General features: G+C 37.4%; 1 protein-coding gene across 1 annotated transcript in view; it reads left to right on the top strand.

The window, feature by feature from the left end:
* Positions 1–22,500, top strand: part of LOC135215411 (titin-like) — a 499,003-nt gene that overhangs the window by 414,892 nt on the left and 61,611 nt on the right. The window contains 21 exon segments of the mRNA XM_064250021.1: positions 215–423; positions 1,142–1,318; positions 1,860–2,043; positions 2,379–2,509; positions 3,327–3,497; positions 4,256–4,402; positions 4,787–4,912; positions 5,273–5,461; positions 5,907–6,110; positions 6,286–6,408; positions 6,744–6,896; positions 7,253–7,443; positions 7,717–7,922; positions 8,134–8,436; positions 8,568–8,731; positions 8,968–9,096; positions 9,272–9,430; positions 9,730–9,910; positions 10,124–10,314; positions 10,707–10,979; positions 16,040–16,238. Of these exon segments, the coding sequence (XP_064106091.1) occupies positions 215–423; positions 1,142–1,318; positions 1,860–2,043; positions 2,379–2,509; positions 3,327–3,497; positions 4,256–4,402; positions 4,787–4,912; positions 5,273–5,461; positions 5,907–6,110; positions 6,286–6,408; positions 6,744–6,896; positions 7,253–7,443; positions 7,717–7,922; positions 8,134–8,436; positions 8,568–8,731; positions 8,968–9,096; positions 9,272–9,430; positions 9,730–9,910; positions 10,124–10,314; positions 10,707–10,979; positions 16,040–16,238 (3,810 nt within the window).

Genomic DNA, 22,500 nt, shown 5'->3' with positions numbered 1-22,500 from the left:
TGCATTTTCTTGTTTTCTTCGGACTCATACTAGATAAAAACACTTGGTTATTATTATTAGTGTTATATCAATGAATCACATTTGTACACTTCCGACTTGCCAAGGAGATTTGTTCTTAAAAAAAGGTGAAATCTTGGATGTACCCTACTATGTATTGACTTTAGTGTTCAGGTAAAGCACCAGTTGAGTGAATTTCTCACCCCGAAACCCGCAGATATCAGAATCGAAATCGCTGAGAAGTATGTGAAATTCCACGAAGACGCCGAGCGCGTCAACAACGAGCACGAGGCTTTCGAGTTACTGCTCAAGGAGGCCAAGGGAGAGGACCGCCGCGATGAGGTGGAAGCCAAGTGGGAGCAGCTGCAGAAGCTGTACCTCGACTTGTGCAACAGCGGCAAGTCTTTCTGTCAAGATGTCAAGAACGTAAGTTTTAGATAACAGTGATTTTTAGGGACTAAATTCATTGTGTAATTATTATGATGACTGCAAATAAGATAGGAATATCTGTAGGGAAACTTGTTTATAAAATAGGTATTGATTTTGCTAAGGACTTTTAAGATAATATAAGAGCAAATTACAAATACAGATCTAAGGTTTTATTATTGATTTTGCTAAGGACTTTTAAGGTAATATAAGAGCAAATTACAAATACAGATCTAAAGTTTTATTATTGATTTTGCTAAGGACTTTTAAGGTAATATAAGAGCAAATTACAAATACAGATCTAAGGTTTTATTTCCCATACGCTTTCAGGCTTTAAGAATATATCATACAACATGTGTATGTCTTTGGGGCGAGTTGAAGTAACTGCCCCTGACTTATTTCAAGTATGTGTTACAAAGGAACCCTATCAGCTTTGTGTGACTCAGTTTTCACTCTTCATGAAAAGTTCTAGAAACATTTCTTTACTGAGTAATTTGCGAGCGGGATTCATATTATACTGGTTTATGGGAAGTGACATGGGAAGGTTTTGAACTGTGTTTCAAAGGCCCATGAGAGCAATTTGATGAGTTAGTTGATTAGATATTTGAGTTTCTTAATGGCCTTAAAAGCCACAAGTACCTGTATTTGTTAAAATGAGTTGTTTATAAGTATATATAAGTATGTATACATAAGTGCACATTTCATCTCCACTTTTCAGGCGGAGGACCCCTACTTAGACGCCAACAGGGCCATCCTCTGCGTGGAGAACATACTCGAACAGCTGGGCAAGAGGCGACTCGTCATCACAGATCTCCATTCGCACTTCCACATGAAGATTACAACGACCAAAGAAATGATCACTTTGTGGAATACCTACAGGGAAAATGTTAAAAAGGTATTGGGGAAGGAATGTTGTCGGGAAGGTGTTGGAACTCATTATATATGACTCGAAAGCACTGTCTAAAATTACGCAAGCCTTATTACTCGCATGGTTTACTCTTATGTTATGAAGATATGGAAGATTACTTTTAGATGTTTAAGGAATTGGCTAAAAATGTATCTCTCAAGCTTACTTAAAAGGGATAATAGACTTATATTTCCAGAGATATCTCAGCATTAGGCTATTTTTTAAGATTAAGAGGTCATATCCTCTCATTATTTTACTTTGAAACCTACACATAAAAAATGTGAAACCTACAGATGAAAAATATACATTTATTTATGCATGTGAGAAATTATTTATAATCACGTTCGAAAGTATATATGACTTTTGTATAGACATTTAACATAAGTATCTGACAGTAATTACTATTGGTAAAGAGGGTCTCGAGGAAAGCCAAGTTAAAAGGCATTAATTGTTTTCACACCATGAGCCGCAATTCCTTAGGAAGCCATTCATTCATTCAGGGAATCATTGATCTAATTTATCATTGCAGATGCAACTTGAAATGTCCAAGTTAGAGATCGACTTCTGCCCGCTCTTGAGAGGAAATCCAGCGGATCCAGAAGGAATGGCCTCCGACTTGGAGGGAAGACTCGGTGCTTACGTATCTACTGTCAAGAAAGCACAAGAAGAAATTCAGAATATGATGACTAGGGCCGAGGTTATGTCATACAAAGGTAATTTTTCTTATCCTCTTTATTCTTTTAGATGATATAAGGTTATGTCTTCCGAGGGTATAAGATTTTATTTTCCTATTGGTTTATTATGTTATATACGTTTATAGATGTATTTATCCATTTATTTAATTCATCTGTTCATTTGCTATCTTTTTTATTTATATTTACCTGCTTATTCATGTTTTTGTTTATCAAACCTGTCTTAGCAGAATAACTTTTTATATTAGTTATTTATTAAAACTGCTGATCTACGCTTTGGTATAATACATAATTTAAGAGTGAACATGAAAATATATGAAAGCTTAATTATTTGTTGTATTTACTCACACTTACAGGGGATCAAGAGAGCGCCCGCGACGAAGTCATCAGCTCGCTGTTACAACTTTATCAGAATTTGCAGAACAAGGCAACGGAATACCAAATCCTCGGTTACATGTTAGTGCAGTGGTGCAGAAATATTGCTGAGGTAAGGCGCACTTCCTATTTTCACTGTCTTTTTGCATCATCTGCTCTGTGGGGAAAGCTGGAAATTGAAGATTGTCAGGTTTTAAGTCCGGAGACTAGCTAGAGATGTGCATGGTGAATTTACGAGGAATCGAATCGTTCGTTGCTTTTGCCTATAGTAATAGTGTTTAGTTAATTATGCATATTTGTAAAATTTTTGCAAAGTACAACAATTTGCGTAGTTTGGACTTTTGAGTATCCTTCACAGGGAAATTGTGTCATGCCTTTTAATCATCATTATAATTACATATAATATAGATTTTTTTACGTCACTTTTTCTGGGGTGGGTGGGGGCGGGGTCTGTGTTAAACATGCAACGATTTTTCCCCCACCTTCCTCTGCCGTGTGCTCTTCTGCCTGAAGTCTTATCAAATCTATTCATCGAAACCATTTTCCCTTTTTCTTGGGCTTTCTGCAGGTCTTCGTCCTACTACTTCTATATTTACTGCTTTTGACATCTGTTCCTCTCCTCTCATCACTAGCCCTTACATTTCAGCATTAATGTCCAAGAAATAAGCGTAATTTACAAAATAAATACATTGCTGTAACTTGCTGATATGTAGTTGTAACTTCTGTATACGACAGTCTATTGTAGGATTTTGAATCACTTGGATGCAATTCACTGTATATTCACGTACTTGCATAGAATTTTAACTTATACATTGATTACTGGTCAGTCGTCTTTGGTCCCTCTTTCTTATGATTGTGTGGCCAGACACTTGTATATTACTCATTAAGCCTTCCAGTATTTTCATTCCTCACTGTTTTACTGTCGACAGATTCATCGCTCTTGTGACAAGATTGAGTCTCAGTTTGGTGCTGTGAGTTTCGACCTCGGAGGAGTCGAGGGCCAGATAAGAGAACACGAAGCCTCCAAGCAGGCTGTTCTTGAACTGCTCAAATTTGCTCAAAACGAAGCTGCTTCTATCGTCAATAAAATCAGGGAACAGGTACGATGCTCATAAAGTATTTTCTTTTGATGGACTATTGTGATTAAATTGCATAATATGTCTGGTTGATGGTTTGTTTAGATGGCCTTTTAAGGTGTGCAAAGGAATAAGAGGCTTGGTGAGGTCCTCTGGACTCCGGCCGGTCAGCAGACGAACTATGTATATTGTATAATATTTTTTTAATCAATATTTGTTTCAAAGGGGGACAAATTCATGCATCGAATATAATAATGAAATTAAGTAACAAGTATGCTGGTTATGTGGTCTTTTTAATTAACGTTTTGAGCGAAGAAGGTAGAAGGGGCATTTTGTACGTAATAAAGAAGTATTGTGCACTGGTTGTATGCATTTTTAAGAATTAATTTATGTATATGTTGCCATATAATGAATAAAATCAAGCAAAGGGTCCACTGTTTGTGTAATATTATTTTAAGTAACTGCCATACAGGAAATAAAATGCAGTATATTATATAACATTCAGGTCTACTTTCCCATAGCATAGAGCTGTTTCTGAATATTCTCTATACTTGTCAAATAGAGTTCAGATTTGTCTTTATGGCTAGTATCACCACCATCAAGATTATTTCCACTGAAGCTCTTTATACACTCAATTTCAAGGTATAAGAAGTAGATTGTTTTTGTTTGACGTGTCTAATTTCATCATTCTTAGCATAACACTAATTGAAAAGCTTGTATAACTTCATCTCACAGTAAATGTGGCAAAACGTAATACTGGGAAACTTTAATTTGTTTTTCAGTGTCCTCCCGAAGCAGGTGCTCAAGACATCGCCCTCATAGAGGAGATGCTGCAGAGGAGAGGTAGGACATTCGAGACCGCGTGGACGGAGCATCAACATTTGCTGGAGAGACAGTTGAAGCGGTCACAGTACCACGTCGATCTCCAGGTACTAAATTAATGAATTGATTTGTTAAATTTTGTGTTATAAATCGGGCCAGTCAAGTATTTAGTTTATAAGCTGCAACCACTCCTTAAATTTGGAGTAACGTTTTATATATTTTGTTAAAAGCTTTCAGATAGATATTTATGATTATTTTCACACTGGCTCCAGATGGACAAAAGAGGGGGATTTGAGCATAATTTAACAAGGTTCGTGTAACTGACAACAAATCTTTCGGGTCTAATGCGTGAGACTGGTTGATTGTGACGCATGAGAGCCACTTTAGGCTATTTTTCTTATAGAGTTTCTTCATTCTTATGAACAGAAATATAATGACGTCATTTGTGTTAATTCTTACTGTTGCTCACTGTTAATAACTCCTTCCTACAGGTGATAAGTGACCAGCTACGTGACCTTAGTGAACAGCTTGCCCGTATGCGAGGTCACTACGGCGATTCCCTTGGTGCTGCAAGAAACATGCAAACTGCTTTCAAGCAGTTCCAATTCACTGTGGAAGTAAGTTCAAGCCGAATGTTAACCTTTTCCAAAAACGAATATAAAATCATATTGACACAGTTATTAGCCCATGGCATAGGTCAGCCATTTTCTTCCAGTAGGCACATTGAGTAAACTAACCGTTAGACGGAAAAGTTTAGTGATACTTTGCTACCTTGGATTGGTTGAAGTTGATTTTCATTCTTTGCATATGTGTTTGATAAAGATTAAAGTAGCATAATCACATTTTATAATTGAGAGTAATGACAGTATGTGTTCATTTTCAAGGTCCTCTTCTAGGTACAGGGTATGGTGGAAACAGAGTGAGTTCCTTTATTGGCGGTTGTTAATAACAAATACTAAATTCAACTAAATTTCCAGATGCTGGAGAGACGCATTCAGACTTTCGTGAGCACAACCGTCAAAATGCTCGGGCCAGAGGATGACTCCGGAGAGATACAGCAGGAACTGGCCGAGCTGGAGAAGAAATGGTCAACATTCCAGATGCAAGTTGGCCAATCTCAGAAGTCCATTGAGCTCTCCATTGACTTCTATAAGTTGGTAGAAGAGGTAAGTTTTTGCTTTTTACTTTGTAGAAGTTGAGTATATGTAAACTCAAGTTTTGTGCCTTGTTAGTATATGAATATGTTTCAATGAAAACGACATATTAAAACGACAGCATTATTATGCTCAGTTAACTTTTGCATGAAAAATTCTTATTCCATCAAGGGAAAATGACCGATTTTTAATTAAAAAGACGATTTTTATACAACACTTTCTTAGTAAGGGTTGATAAGTAATAACATCGAAAAGTTCACAGCAGAATACACATTCAGCTACCAGCTATCTTGACTTGGAAGTAGGAGAGCGTCTAAAAGTGTTTATTAAGATTTAAGAATAATAAAAGTTCGATCTTTTTACCAATACTGACATTTTTTATATAATATATATAAGTTTACGAGTTGCAGTCGTAGGAATAAAGTTTTGATTTAATATGATTTGATTTATCTAACAGGCTGAAGATTGGTTCAAGCAAGGCAGCAAGCTCTTGGTGGAAGTAGCTGGGGACTCTGCTAGCATTCAGACTCCCGAACAAGCTGAGAATTTGAGATCCAGAATTGAAGTCTTTTTGGAGCCGGGAAGGCAAGAGCAAGAGGGAAGAATTACAAAAATTACCTCCTTGGCAACTCAGCTGTATGGCGACGCAGCACCGAAGCAGGTATGAATGAAATAATTTGGTGTTATTTTGAATTTAGAAAAGTATGGGGAATAAATATGGCATGGTTACTTTCATTGTCTCTCAGGGTATCGTTGAATGTGCAATGGATGTTGTTCAAACATTATATGATGTATTCTAAGGAGTAGCAGTTTCTTATTGTGTCATTATTTTCCAGATTGAAGTGGTTTCTCATCAGAACACTCATATGATTAATAGTTTCACCGTTATCATTCGGAACTTAACCATGATGGTGGAGAACCTCAGAACTGCTGAAGAACACAGAGAAAAACAGAAAAAGGTAACGATTTTCATTCTTTGACATTCTTTCACCAGTTTTTCCCTTTCTGTTCACTATCTTTAGACACTATTTTGTTTTCTCCAAACACCACTAGCCATTCCAAGGTGGTTTTACACTTCAAATTAATCACTTTAACCAAAATATCGCAAATGATTCTTTGTATTTCAGTCAATTTGATTGAAAATTTAAACTTGATTTATTTACCCTTTAGTATCTCTCACTTTGTAAATCCAAAATTTTTCTTGTACAAGTAAATTTCACATTAAGTATAAAATTTTTTTTTATGAAATATGTTTTTTTGGAAAACACTTAACTGTATGTCTCCCGGTTAACAGGAAAAGGAAGAGCTGGCAGCATCGTTAGCAGCTGCGCAAGCAGAAGCAGAAGTTGCCAGATTGGCAGCAGCTGCAGCTGAAGAGGCTAAGAAAGCTGCTGAAGAAGTTGCAAGAACCATGGCCATCCCTGTTGAACCTATTGTTCCTCAGAGGGTAAAGTTTTATTCTTATTGTTATTATGGTAATAGTCATATGGAACGAGGCAAAAAGGTCATTATTTTGATGAGCAAGCTGGCGAGATTGGAAAACCCAAAGATGATAAAAATCAAGAGGAGGGTAACATTGTAAAATGAAGATGGAAACTAACAAACAAAAACTAGAAACATATGTATACATAAAGGGCAGATTACGAATAACTGAAATGACATTCATTTCAATAATTCATAATTGAACTGAACTTCGGGAAATTAAGGCTGAACAGAATTAAAGATAAAAAGTAATTTTACAATAATCAGATAGGAAAAGTAGGGAGAGAGAGTGCATTCATTTCTTGAATATCTGTTCCGCAGGTCGAGATAGAGATCCAAACAGAGGCTATACCTTTACCTGACGAAGAACCACCACCTAAACAGGAGGATGTTCCTCCTCCAAAGAAACAAAAGCTGATCGATGAAGACCCTCAGCCCATGGCTCCTGTGTTCATGACACCTCTGGTGGGAGCGACTGTTACTGAAGGTGTCAAGTTCAGTTTTGAATGCAGGTATGGACGTTGAGAAATTGCACTGATGCCACTTCTTGTTAGTGACTTTGGTAGAGTGATGCTAGATAACTGTAGCCTCTTAATCATTCATGCTCTTCTAATGCAGTCAAGTTTGCCTCATTTTATTCATTATTTGCAAAATATTTTTATCTTTGCACCTCCCATTTTAATTTTCCTGTAAAAAATGCGTTTTTATGGAACTGTTTGGTATTGGGAGAAAATGACGCTGATGTAAAATATTAAAGATTATTATTGTTCATTCCCTGCCATTAGGGTGATTGGCTTTCCCATGCCTGAAGTTGAATGGTTGAAAGATAACATGAGTATTACAGCCAACCCTGATTATAAGACGACGTTTGATGAAGGAGTTTGCACCCTGACTATTGAAGAAACCTTCACAGAAGACACAGCACTTTTCACTTGTAAAGCAGTGAATGGTGCCGGCATGGCACAGACATCTGCCACACTCACTGTCAAAGGTAAGGTTATTTTAGTTTTGGAAGGATGCAAATTTTTTATTTTTCAGTATATCAGTACCTGTTTGTGTGATGTTTTTGTATCTAAGGTACCGATGTAGTGGCTTATTTATCATCTTCTTATGGATTGACAAATGTTTATTATTTATCATTTGATTTTACCATAAGATGCAAGCATCGTTATGCACCAAATTTGATTGAATGTAATCTACAGAAGCTGAAATTGTCGAAGTTATGGCTCCTCCCAACTTCACCAAAAAGCTGGTGGATTGTACAGCACAGGAGGGTACGTCTTACCAATTGGAAGCCACTGTTGAAGGAAATCCCTTGCCCGTGGTGTCCTGGGCTAAGGATGGGACGTGCGTTGATGAGTCTCCCGATTATGTCATCACATACAATAATGGTGATTGTGTACTGAGGTTTGAAGAAGTATTCCTGGAAGATCAGGCAGAATACTCATGCAAAGCAACAAATGACCTTGGTGAAGATCTCACGAAAGCCAAACTGTCAGTTGCTGGTAAGAGTCATTTTACTTCTTGAATTATATTTTATTTCACAAAACTAGGTAAAAATACTCTCAAACCTGAAATATTTATAGTTTCTCAAATACGAAGCTACCATTCAAAATGATGTTCTCTTAATGCGCAGCTGTGGAGTTATCCGAACGTCCAAAGTTCACAATGACACTGAGCAATGTCATGGCAAGGGCTGGTCAAAAGTTCAAATTAGAGTGCCACGTTACTGGTACGCCAACCCCTACAGTGGCTTGGTTCCACAACAGTAAACCTGTCAAAGAAACCCCTGACTGCAAGGTTGGTATTTTTATCCAGTAAAAGTTTAAAATTTATGTTTTCATTAAAACCTGAAAAGCTGTGTCCACTAACAGTAAGCTTTAGTCTGTGGTGAAATTCTGTTTGCCTAACGTTTATTGTTGGCAATGTCTTACAGTAAAAATTATACTTATAGTTATTGTAAATCTCTAGTAAAGTTAGATTCAAAATTGCGCCTTGTCGTAATTTCCAGACTGGATTAATCAATTTCCTTCCAGATTGCCTTTGATGGTCAAGTAGCAACGTTGGTGATGTCTGAGGCTTTCCCCAAAAATGCTGGCGTGTATACTGTCGTTGCGAAGAACTCTGCTGGAGAAGCCCAGTGCTCAGCCAATGTATCCGTCAAAGTAAGTTTCCATAAATTTTGATGTGGAGTTTGGTTGCATAAATTGACACTTCAGCGTAATTTTCGTGCAATTGTAATAAGAGGAGTTGGTTACTGTATTCATTTTTTATCATGAGTATATAGTAAATTTCAAGCTCAAGCAAAGATGCTCATCGCTATTTCCCTTCACCATTTAGGGTCGTATTCCAACTGAAACAAGCGACTCAGAAGTTACATCGGATATTGATGTAGAACCGGTCAAACCAACAATACAGTTGGCACTGAAAGACACCTCAGTTAAGGAGGGCAAGAGTGCCAGACTAGACTGCGTCATAGTTGGCCAGCCAGAACCAGAGGTAGGTGCCATTACGAGCTTGACAGCAGTGCAATAATTTCTCTCTCTCTCTCTCTCTCTCTCTCTCTCTCATATATATAAAGAGAATGTTTTCATTCTACGTTCTAATAGATTATCTTATGCCTTTCGTAAACGTTTATAATTGTCATTAATCCAGTTGTGTCTTGCCTACTTTTACCATATTATACTTAGATGCCTTAATTGCTTTATGACATAATAGTTCGTGAGATGCAAAACTGTTATTAATTTGTTAGCCTATAGGTATTTATTTGATCTCTCAAACCTGACCTCTCCCCGTAGGTCATATGGTACCATGATGATACACCAGTCAAGGAATCTAATGACTTCAAGTTACTTTTCCACGGGGATCGTTGTTCACTCATCATTCAAGAGGCTTTCCTGGAAGATTCTGGAATCTACAGAGTTGTTGCCATGAATTCAGCCGGAGAAGCTTCCACGGCCTGCTTTTTGAATGTTGAGCGTGAGTGGGAGATGTTCTCGTTATCCGTTGACCTGAGATGCTTATGCAAATGTACCTGAAGAGATTAAAGTAATACTTTAAAAGTGTATATTGTGATATGTAAGTCATATACTTCTTAAAGTTATTCTTGTATATTAATTTTTTAACGCTAGAGATATGTTTTCTGGTTGTGTCCTACAAGGAAAATATATCAGTTTGCGTTTCTTATCGCAGCCGAGCCAGAGATGACACCCCCACCAGTGAGCGCCCCAGCAGTTGCTCCACGTTTCTCAGAGCTGATGACGGACAGCCATGTAACTGAGGGACAGACTGTGATTCTAAAGGCCACCGTTACTGGTGAGCCCAAACCAACCATTGCTTGGTTCAGAGAAGGTCTTCCACTGATTCCAGATAATGAATTGCAGGTATTTATTTTTCTCTCTCCACTGTCAAGGTTTGGAGTCAGTTAATTAGTTTTAGAAAAATAGGTCCGCCAAAGAGCTCAGCTAAAAATCTTAGTCTTACATGATGGTCCGGCCGCTTAGGTATGAAGTTTATTTCCTGTTTTCATTGACTTATTTACCTCTTCTTAAAGGATGGCTTTATCTCATTTTTGAAATTAGGTTCCACTTCTTTTGATATCCTGTTTAATATAAGCCAAAGCCAGGTAAGAGCTCTGTGTTACCATTCATTTTAATATTTGCTTATAAAAGATGTATTGATTTCCAGTTAAGTTCATTCGTGTTGTTTATCAGCATTAATTCCCTGAACGTGTTTTCAGTATCCCAATTTGTATCATAATATTCAACCATTCCAGATCCACGAGGATGCCGATGGTCACGTGACTGCCGAGATTCGTTCCGCAACACTGGACCACACTGGGCAATATGAAATCGTTGCTTCAAACTGTGCGGGAACTGCTAAATGTGTTGCATATCTTAGTATTGAGCCAAGGTTGCCGACGCCTTCACCTGTAGTAACTGGGCCTCAGGAGCCTCCTGTGTTTACTAGAACCCTGTTGGATGCATCTGTTCCAGCAGGAAGTGGTGTCAAGTTTGAGGCTGAGGTCACAGGGCAACCTGTGCCCACGGTGAGTCCCAACGAGTCTTCCCTAGAGACCGTCCCTGAGTTTGCCGAATTGCCAGTCATTTCTGAGCCTGATGTTGAAATAGATATCAATGATAACGAATCTGTCATTTCTGAGTATGGTGGAAAAACAGAGACTAATGAAAACATAGCCATTATATCAGAATTTAGTTTCAGAACAACTGGTAATGAAGACACATCTGTTATTTCTGAACATGTTGAAACAGATCTGAACAAAAGCGTATCTGTCATTTCTGAATTTGCTGCTACAGATCTTGATGAATACATTTATGTAATTCCTGAGCTTAATACTAAAGAAAACACACCAGTTATTTCTGGACTTTATGTTAGAACAGATCTCAATGACAATAGGTTAGAGCAGGAGGGAAAGCCATCAGAGGAAATTACCAAAGAAAAGATTGGGGACAATGACTCTGGGTTAGGTGAAGATCTTTGTAAGAGTATTAGTATTTTGGGGAAGGAAGAATTTGCTCTTTTGCTGTCTAATATCAGTAATGTAAAACCATTTACCCCGTATGAAGAAAACAATAACGAGATAGTTCATGAAAATGTTAGTTATGAGGCGATTGAAGATGATAGTTTTAGTCAGTTATCTAAATTTCAGGACATGAAAGTATTAGACATTGATACGTATTCACGTTTCATGATGGAAAACATTGTTGTCTATGGTAGTTTGGACGAAGGAGATGGTCCAGTGAGTTGTTTGGACCAACTTTGCAGGTATGAAAATATAAAAGTCATGGATAGCAATGCATATTCGAACTTGATCATTGATGGATATGACTCTGATAAAGAGTCTTCAGTTGACAGTGATGACGTCTCAGTAAATGGCAGCGTTTCTGATATTGTGGTGTCAGAAGCCAAGTCAAAAAATTCAATAAGATTCCTAGATACTGGTTTAGGTCAAGGTTTAGAACCAGTCAAACTTGCCGATCTTTGGAACCTGATTAAAGATACCCTTCCTGCACCCAGTGAACAACCGTGTGATGGGAATGCTGGTTCAAAGGAAGAAAGTGACACTAACAGGAAAACTGTACCCTCTTCAGAGAGTGAACCGGACTCTGGCTATTTTTCTGGTAATTTTTCTTCCTTGTCAGATGGGGCTGAATCCTCATCACCATCTTCAAAGCGTAGCAGTTCATCTATATCTTCTGCAGATTCTTCAAAGCGAAATAGCATTACTGATGCACCGCTGTTAACCTTGCCTTGTAATTCACAGGAAAAGAAAAAAGATGATGACTTTGAAGATAAGCTAAAAAAACAATTGTCAAAAATTTCCTTGGATGTAGACAATAACCCAAGAAAGATAAGGTCACCAACCAAGATGACAAAAATATTCAGTGAAGATAATAAGGAACTCAGCCCATTATCAGAGCATTCAACAGAATCTGACTCAGATGAAAATGGTGATAGTGAGAAGAGTACTTCTTATTTCAAAATGTGTGAGAGGTTTTGTGGAATTACAGACAACAAAACGACTAAAGAAGAAATCTCTAAACAGTTTTTGGAGCGTTCTTTCAAAGAGAAACCCTGGAAATGTCCCAACACGGATTTTGACTACTTACTAAGTCCATCTCCAACATTTTGCCATGATGGCATGAGATGCTCAAGTGCTCTCTCAGTGATCTCAGAAGAGAGTGGCGTCTCAGATAATGAAGATGTTCCTATACCCAGTAAAGAAATTCTTCTGAAACACATTGAAGAAAACATAAGAAATCAGAGTGTCATTTGTAATGTAATGAGACATGCTGAAACAAACAATAATGTGTGTAAGCCAAGACCTGCAGTGGTTCACGATGAAAACGGAAACCCAATGTTGGCAGAGAATGATGTTAACTGCAGCTGTGAAGTAACCCAGACTATTGATGTAAAGGAAGACGTGAAGGCTGAGCAAGCCGTCGGGACAGATGGAAATAAGAATGAATCTATGGACAAGAAGGAAGCTGAAAGAAAGGCAAGGCGAGCTGCCCGTTTGGCTAAGTTAAGGGAACTAACAAGAATTTTAAGAATTCCATCGAAACTCTCTGGACCTAAGTCAGATGAAGAAACTATCGATAGCATTCAAGATCGTTCCTCTGGTGAGTTTTCCCTGTCTTCTCAAGATGGAGCATATGCAGTCCAGCCAGCTCCTCTGCACAGACAGTCTCCTTCAGTGTCCTCTCAATTCATTCAATGTGAGCTTGGGAGTACAGACATTCTCTCTGGTATTCTTCCGTCAGTTTCTTCCAGTAAAGCTTATCTCTTCTTAATCAAAACAGCAGAGAGCTTATCCAAACTCGATTTTATGAAGATCATTATGGAAAAGCTTCGTGACATTGTCAAAGCTGGGCAGAAACTGGTGAGAGCTTTTATATTCCCATTTTCTCGGGCGAGCATCATTGACTTTGCCTATCCATGTCCCCAGGAAGAAGATTTTGCTGGTGTCTCTACTGATGTCATAAATGATGTTACTTTTGAAGCTAATATACTTTCGACGGGGGATGAGGCAGCTATCCGAGAAGAAGAGAGAAATGCACGGCTGCAAACTTCAGCACTTGTTGAAGCTGGGTGTTATTTCATTATTCTGTGTTACAACGAAGCCCCCGATTTTTAGGCGTATCTCAAGAATAAGAGGCAGTTCACGACCAGTGTATTGGCTTTTTGAATTCAATCTGCTAAGTTTTATAGTTTAACAGTTATGAGATAGCTGTTAAAATTACTTTACACAGTCAACTTCCAAAACGGAGGAATGAAAACATATCGAAAGCTGAGTACCAAAATAATAGCCTGCATTACTTATTGTAAGTGACATAATTTTTATCAGTTGCATAGTTCAGAAGCGTTGCATCAAATGTTTTACAGGTTTGGGTTATGAAGCTTGCAATTCATTATATTGTAGTGGATCCGTAGTGTAAAAAGGAGAGCTATAGTCTATTTCATTTCATCTATCCACTCACCAAAGTGGGTTTAGGTAGATGTGGCAATATGCATAGCTAACTCGTGATTGGCTGATTTCAGTGTTCCTGATATAGTAGACTTACTATGATAAAGATGCAAATATTTATTCATCTGAATGCTTGCTTATACATACATCTTTTTATATAGATCATAAACATGCTGATTTACATCGAGGATATAACAATACAAGCACGCGAAAGACGAGCTTACACAGATCAAACCTAAACGAACTTTGGGCTTTCAGTAATTATATCTTATCTCACTGTAGTTAAATATATCAAGACATGTAAACTACATGTGTAGGGTAATATTCGCAATAGTATGAAAGATTTGTCTATGAGGCTTTTTGGGAAGGTGAGTGGAACAGCCACTGCAAGAGTTAAGTCGGGAAATTTCATTTAATACAAAGCAGTGGTTTTCTTATCAGAATACTTTGTATTTATATTTATATATGTATATATATATATATATATATATATATATATATATATATATATATATATATATATATATATATATAGAGTATACAAATCGTTATAATAGCTCAGTAACATGGCACTTTCGGGAATATTTTGCCATGGTCCGTGTTAATGACTAGACTAGAACTTCTTTTTCAGTGTAAGACAATTGGAACCGTACTTAAATAGAATGAATATAGAAAGGATACTGTGAGAATTTAATTTCGACAGATATGAAATGAAAGTATTATGAGGCCAGTAAAACTAAATATCTGGTTTAGTATTCGCTTGCCCATGTTTTCTGTTCTAGCTGATAATGTCTTTAAAAGTTTTTTTCAAGTTTACGGACGTGGATATTAGTACTTTGGTATCAAAATAAAGTTAGTTTTGAATGGATGTAATGAAATCGTACACAGAATAAAGATTGAATAAACAAAGCATGTGATTTGAACAGTTTGTAAGCATAGCTCTATCGATGAGATAAAACTTATGTATTGAAAGCCTGTTGTTCGTCTTTGTTTGATCTGAGTAGACTATTTGCTACAAGCTCGTCTTTTGTGGGCTTGCACTGGCATATTATCGATACAACCTTGTTTAATATTTATATAGGTAGGTGAGTTTTTTTGTAAATATAAAAATTCATATAGGTCATTGAAGGAATAGTTTGAATATCACGAAAAGCCAACGAAAGTGGCAACGTTGCTTTTCAGCCAATCACGAGCGACCCATGTGCGTGTACCACATCTTCACCCGTGGGTGGACAAGTGAGATCAAATCAACTAGCAATTCTGTAATTGTAGGTAATTGTGAATGTTAGCCTGACTCAACGTAGAATATGCCTAAGGTTTAAGAGAAACGGATTAGTGAGATGATTAAAAGACTCAGTGATTAACTGACTGTAAATACGGTAACTGGCATTCTAATAAAGCATCTTAGAGCACTTGGCATTATTTTTTCTCTCTTTTTAGCCAAAAGTCTATTTATATGTATTATCGTCTATCATTTCATGGCTTTTGATGACTGAATTTCCTTGATTATGAAGTGAAAGGAATAAGGAAAGATAAATGAAAATCTTATTTCGTTTTTGGATGTTTATTCTGTATATAGATAAGCTTTCAGGAAAAGAGACAAAATGGCATTATTTTTCGGTACATATTGATATAAATGTGATGGAATATATCCTTTAAAAGTTTATGTTCTGGGAAACGGCAAAATTCATTTTAGAAAGTCATTCACTGCTAACAACGAAAAAACTTATTTGTTATTGGGTCAACAAAGACTGATTCAGTTACTGATTAGTTCTGTGATGGAAGGTAAACTTTGAGAAGAGGCAGCAGGAAAACCGATCAACAGGGACAGTAATCGAAGATGAATCTTCTCAAAGGGAAAACAAAGTGACATTAAATATTGTGCTTTTTCTTACTGGAAGTTTTGTATGTATATCATCAACATTAAGATCAAGTAGCATATCTCATTTCAACGAATAATTTTCCTGTGACAGAGAAATATGGCTTCAGACTGTTATTCATCACCATTCCTTGCAGCCAATATAGATTCAAAGGGATCTTCGATCAAATCTCCTATTAGAACTTTCCATTCACATTTGATTCTCAACTACTCACAGCTCCCCTCTCCAAAACTTCCATAGGTACACTGGACACTGAATGACAGCCTTATCACGGGACAGGAGTACTTCCGTGGGCAGCTCCAGTACGTTTTAGGCAGTCGAGGAGGATGTCACACCCTGCAGCTTCCCACGACGACGAAGCTGCAAGGTGGAAGGATTGCCATCGTTGCCGAGAATCCAGTTGGCAAGGCCGTCTCCGCTGCCAACCTTACCATACTTGGTGAGTACCCGTTGTCTCTTAGTTTATATGTTTTGGAGATTCTAGACAGGTCTGCGACGAGTCTGTCCTTCCTTGCTTTAAATATCTTGCAAGTACTATTCGTTTTTTTTTTTTATTTGACTAGCTTCTTTTCGTTGTGTTTCCTGTCTTGTGAAAATTATTTTATATTCCTCATCTTGATGATGTTTATCTTGGCTAATATACCATTGATGTGGCTCAATTTTAGGCATATTTACATTTCTGATAAGTAAATTTTGAGCCTGTTGTAATTTTAATGGTATTTAGCATGATACTTTTTTTTAGATAGATGGTTACTTTAGGCCATTTGACAGGGTTGGCTTCTGTTTTGATAAATTATACAGTCTCTACGCTGCGTAATAACTCATCCATTTTGTCATAAAATGTGACTTTTTGCCTCCACATAATTCTGCCTAAATTTGGGTAGTAAATAAGTGTTCTCTCTACTCACAGGGAAAAAATACGACAATAGTCCATAACAAGATTAGCTAAAATATAATGTACAGTTATCAATGGGGTTATGTTGAGACCTGCTTAACCACTTAACAGTATTTCTTACAGTTTTTGCGTTACACGTAACAAAATATTTCAATACAGTATAAAAGGTGTGAGGTAGAGTAAAATATGTGAATAGATATACCAGAATATTTGGAAAGCAATTAAGATAAATGATATAAAACCAGAATATTTGGAAAGCAATTAAGATAAATGATATAAAACATGCATTAAATTATCAGAAAAATATAATAGAATTGAAAAAGAGACAATGTACATAATATCACAGGCTTACTTAACACTTGGGATTTTTGAAAAACATACTTGCACAGTTGAGCTTGGTACATTTGAGAAACAATTTAGCAAGATTTGTATGTGGTCTTTATTTTGCAGTAAATTTCTTTTGCATCAACGCAAAAATGGGATGTTCCTGTTTTATTTTGAAAAAATGACTGAATTTGAGGCATTAAAATTGCCTTTTTTCTTAAGAATACATTGATTCAAATTGATGAAGTGAACTGGAAACATACGGTGGTATGATTCCAAGCAATACCTTTTAAACTGAGAAGGCTCCTCAGTAGCAACGTTACATAAGAAAAAGTAGGAAATAGATCACAAAGCGAAAGACCCTTCATCCAGAATTGAAAGGAAAGGCTGATCAAGATCTTGAATTGGAAAATAGAAAAATATATTAATCAGTATGAACAACACAACAGTGTCTGCCATTTTAACTATCAACGGCTTTACCTGTTTATTGTTAAATATATTTTTCGTGGGACATTGGGAAATGATGTATTCAAATCTCGTTCAAGCAGAAGTACTAAAAGCGATTTTTGTTCTTACTTAAGGTTGCGAAACATTTGAGATTTTTTCACTTCAAAATGACCAACATTTTGTATCAATTATTACAACGAAGAATCTTTCCATCCTTAGTGATTTTAGTTGGATTTTCTTTATATATGAGTAAAATTAACATTTAATACTCACTGCTCTTTTTAAAAGAAATATCTTTTAGTAACTTAGCTATAAGGAGATGTGGAGATTTATTTTCTCTCAGAATTTTAAGTTCAGAAAGTGACACATTTTAACATTTTTATTTTAGGAAGATTTACAACCATTATTTGGAACATGGAAAACGTGTGTTAATGATTTCATGGTTCTAAGCCTAACAATATCAGAAAAATACTATCTGTGCTGATTGACTGTAAAATTGATAAAAGATTTCCCAAATAGCTTCTATTTACATAATACAGAGATATAATTTATCTTTAAATATAGATTGTACAAAAAAGTGCTCCCAGTAAATGATTTCCGTTTGACGAACTTATAGTATGCAGCCTTGTAGGTTCGTCTGGGAAATTTATGAATAAATTAAACAAAACCTGAAGTACAAAACTAAAAACGTGCAATTTGAAAAAAATAGTCTATGATTAATCTATAGTAAATAAAAGGGCAAGAAATCGAAAAAGAAAATGACAAATGCCAGAAGCACAAACAAAAATGAAAAGATGCGGTGAGGTACGGCTGAAGTTTTGTAGGCAAGCCAAGTATTGCCGGAGAACGTCTGAATTTGATTACACAAGAGGTTACAGTGAGTCAACATTTGATCCCTTGAAAGGACATACCAGTCCTTCGACGGTGAGAAGCAGTGTGTTCCAGTGATTGTTTTTCTCGTGATACTGTGGATCCACGTCTTAGCTGAATCTAGCTACAGAAGGCACACAGGATATAGAATTTCCATGGCAGTCATTGGCTCGTTTATCACTTGTATTCACTGATGAGTTATTCTCCTCCCCATAATATCAGTTGTCTTAGGGGAGGTTGAAATGGCCTTTCCTTATTTACGTTCCTTAGTTTCTGACTCTTGTTCTGGACTTTGGATCATGGTTTAACATTACGGAGATGCTCTCTCTCTCTCTCTCTCTCTCTCTCTCTCTCTCTCTCTCTCTCTCTCTCTCTCTCTCTCTCTCTCTCTCTCTCTCTCTCTCTCTCAGCAGTTAATGTCCTTAGTCAGTACATGTGCCAAATTTACACAATAACTCCTATAAGTGCTCAGCGGCAACTGGCGACAACATTATTTAATTGATCCCAATCGCCAAGATATATATATAGCGAAGTTTCTGACTTGTAACCTGTGGTACCAAAGCTAAAATTAACACCAAGCCTTCAGCATTTGAATTATGAAGAACTCGAGGATATAACTCTGGTCTTTACACAAGTGTTTATGGCATATTGAAGCACTGTATACATATAACCATCATTTTCACAGAAACAATTTTTTGGTTTTATCCAAAGTATGATTACGTTCGTGTCACTCCACCCTAGATCCGTTTTTTTTTTTTTTTTTTACATTTCTATTTACGTTTGGAAGTAGTAGTTGCAGATGACTATACTTTAGTTTGCACGATCAGTAATCTCACATTTTAACCGTATATATCGAAACATTAATAGACTCGTTGTACAACGTATTTCACGGTACCTATTTTTACTTGCACAAAGGGAAGTACCTTCACCTTATACTCAATTATAATTGTACAAACTAATGAGTTCACTTTCACATTTTATTAGATTTGCATTGATGAGAATGGATGTTCATCTCACTGTCTCGTGGCTGACATAACGAGAACAGCCGCCAACCCTCCGAAGCTCATCCAGGCGTCCCGGATGAACTCTGCGTGCCGGCTGTTCCAGATATCCTTCGCAAACTGAGCGAGAGTCCTGTGCAGGCATATTGTGAATGTGAGTCCTTGCGTGAGCAGGATCAGGCCGTTTGGCGTCACTTCTAACACTCCATCATCCACGAGTTCGTTTATAGCCATGAGAGCTCCTTTCAACACGATGTGGTTGACGCAGTCCGCGGAAGGCCTTTTCCTGCTCTTTGCGAAGAGTTTGTGCTCCTTCGCCGAGACGGAGACGACGTGTTTGTTCAACAAGTTCACGATCGTGTTGACGATCTCCTGCTGGTTTGCCGTGAACGCTTTGTTCATCCCGCGAATGAATATAACGTACGTAGGGTCGTCGTTATTATCTGCCGTGTGGTCAGTCTGGGATTCCTTATCGAACGTTTCCTGTCTCGCACAGTGACCGTTGCAAGGAATGTTTCCGTTTGGAACATCACTGGGGACCTTACGATCACGACCGGCGGGAGACGGCGCGCGCTGCTTTCCCTCAATTGCTTGCAGCATGTGTTCGAAACTCCGTAGTTGTTGCGTCTTCTTTAAGACGAGGGGCTTCCGTACGTAGGGTACGAGGCTTCCGTTGCTTTGGGATTGCGTGGGAGGGTGAGGGGGAGGCGCCACGGTTTGACCTTTGTCGTTCAAGTTCAGACTTATTATCTTTAGACGAATCTGAGGAGGTGCCAAGTCCTTACGTTGTATCTCCTCAATACCGCTTGAAGAGTAATCCATTCTAGCGGGGGCTTTTTTAGACATCTTTCACAGGTGTGAGTTGACTGCCGTGCCAGCAGCAGAGTGTTCCAATTCCCGGCTTTTGATCTCGCGGTTCAATACCCGACATATTTCTGCGGGATCTCCCCTCTTCCCGAAATGGGATCAAAACCGCCGTTGCATAGCGAGTATTACTTGTTCCATAACAAAAGGTTGCTAGCAGGGCAAAGTCTCGTATCTAACTGACCTCCTCACGCTAAGCACTTCCACCTCTTGAGGTTACTGGGGTGCCAATAGACTGTGCCAGTGCCCGCTCTGCCTTGCCAACATCATGTGCTGCCTGACGCCAAAAAATGCCCCCAGGATTTTGAAGAGAAAGCATGAGCGCCTCTCTCACCTGCCAAAGGCGTCTTGATTAACTCCGAACCCGAAGGTGATTTTCCTTGAACGGACGTTTCCACTCTCTTTATCGCATTGCGAGATATGATTCCATGTGGCGTCATTGATTACATTGATTTCCTCACGTTCGGTCTTTTCTTTTATTCATTATGATGGATGAGACGCCCAATGAGTGACGTAACACTTTGCTTTTTTTCTTTTTTCTAGTCCTCCTTCACAACATTCCTCACTGGTAGGATGGAGATGACACTTACCTCAATTTAATGTCTCCTCGTCTCTCACTTCCTTACCTACGAGAAGGGTAGGTGAAGGTCAGATTTGGCACCAAAGCGAAGTCATTATGTGAAAGCAGTATTGCCAGATGTGTAAGAATGGAGAGTTTTCTATACTCGGTCGTTTGCGATCACACACACCCACACACACACCGTAAACGCAAAGATGTCATATATTAATCTCACAAAATTAAGGGTCCAAGATATTCAAGCTTGTGTGGTGAGGGCCCCTTTGTGATCCCTGAATATTCAGTGAATTCATCTATTATGTCGAGTATTCTGGGCGTCTGTGTATCCGATAGTCAGTCGTATAATCGAAAGATGTACAAAATAATTTGCGTACATTTATACCTAGAAAACTTCCCCCGTCTTATTGTAGATAAAATATTGACTTTAAAGAAACTCACTTTGCTTAAAAGTATCTCAAATGAGAGAAAATAGACTTCATAATTAACAGAAGGAAAATTTAAATTTTTGTTCTAACTTTTAGAAGGCCCATTTTCATGATAAACCACATAACTGAAAAACAATGGGGTGAAAATGACATTTTGTCCGTGAATACTCAGAAAATACATTTTGTTAGTGATTTTAAAAGACATTTTGTTTGTGATTTAAAAAAAAAAATTTTTTTTTCGTGATTTTAAGAAACATTTTGTCTGTAATTTCGAAAAAAAAAGACGTTTTGTTAGTGATTTTAAGAAGCATTTTGCCCGTGATTTTTCAAAAAGTAATTTTGTCCTTGATTTCAAGAAAAGATTTTGTCCGTGGTTTTAAGAAAAGCCATTTTTGTCCGCGATTTTTCAAAACGTGATTTTGTCCGTGATTTTAAGACAAGACATTCTGCCCGTGATTTTTTAAAAAAAAGTAATTTTGTCCGATTTTTAAGAAAAGATATTTTGAACTTGGTTTTAAGACAATGAATTCTGTCCGCAATTTTTCAACAAAGTAATTTTGTCCATGATTTTGAGAAAAGACATTTTGCCTGATTTCAAGAAACAAATTCTAGAAGCTTGAAAATGCCATCTTAAGCTGTAAAAGGCTATAAATGGAAGTGCTAGAGGTTATATTTGTAGCATTTCATTCTGCGTTTCGTGACCAGGAGACAAAGAAACTAGCCGGTTTGCAAGGCCAGTCGAGCGCTAATTCTTGCCATTCAGAGGATTACGGTTTTTTTAGGGTGACAAGAGAACAAATATGGCCCTCAAGCGGTCTTTCGAGAGGACCTTACCATTGTATCATATTTTTCCTTTGCAAGCTCCTGAGTGAATTTAAAATCAGCTACTATATTATATTAATGACACGGTAATGGAGAGAGAGAGAGAAAGTGATGTGCCCTAAAAATGTGGCAACAATGAAAACCAGGAAATAACCGGTATGCGGCTCTGTAAACTGTCGTCTTCGCCTATGGAAAAGAAATAACTTTAAAGTTGGTCCATTCTTGCCTCAGATGTCGAAAAGTTATGCTAAAAATCGATCGCTTAAAAATAATACATGCGTAATATAATTGAGGGTCTAAACACTGTTTATTAATTACTTTCAGAAACCTGTATGTGTCCCTTGTTGTGTTTTTCACTTATTTCACAATATGGCTTTCTATTGTCAGGAAATTTGATAGACTTGTTGATGGGCATTTTACTCGTAGCTTCTTCAATGATAAGTACAGTATTTTTATAAGCATTTTCAACCATCGAA

This window comes from Macrobrachium nipponense, chromosome 19 (assembly GCF_015104395.2).
Source record: "Macrobrachium nipponense isolate FS-2020 chromosome 19, ASM1510439v2, whole genome shotgun sequence".
NCBI lineage: Eukaryota > Metazoa > Arthropoda > Malacostraca > Decapoda > Palaemonidae > Macrobrachium > Macrobrachium nipponense.
This window is presented reverse-complemented; position numbering and strand designations above follow the sequence as displayed.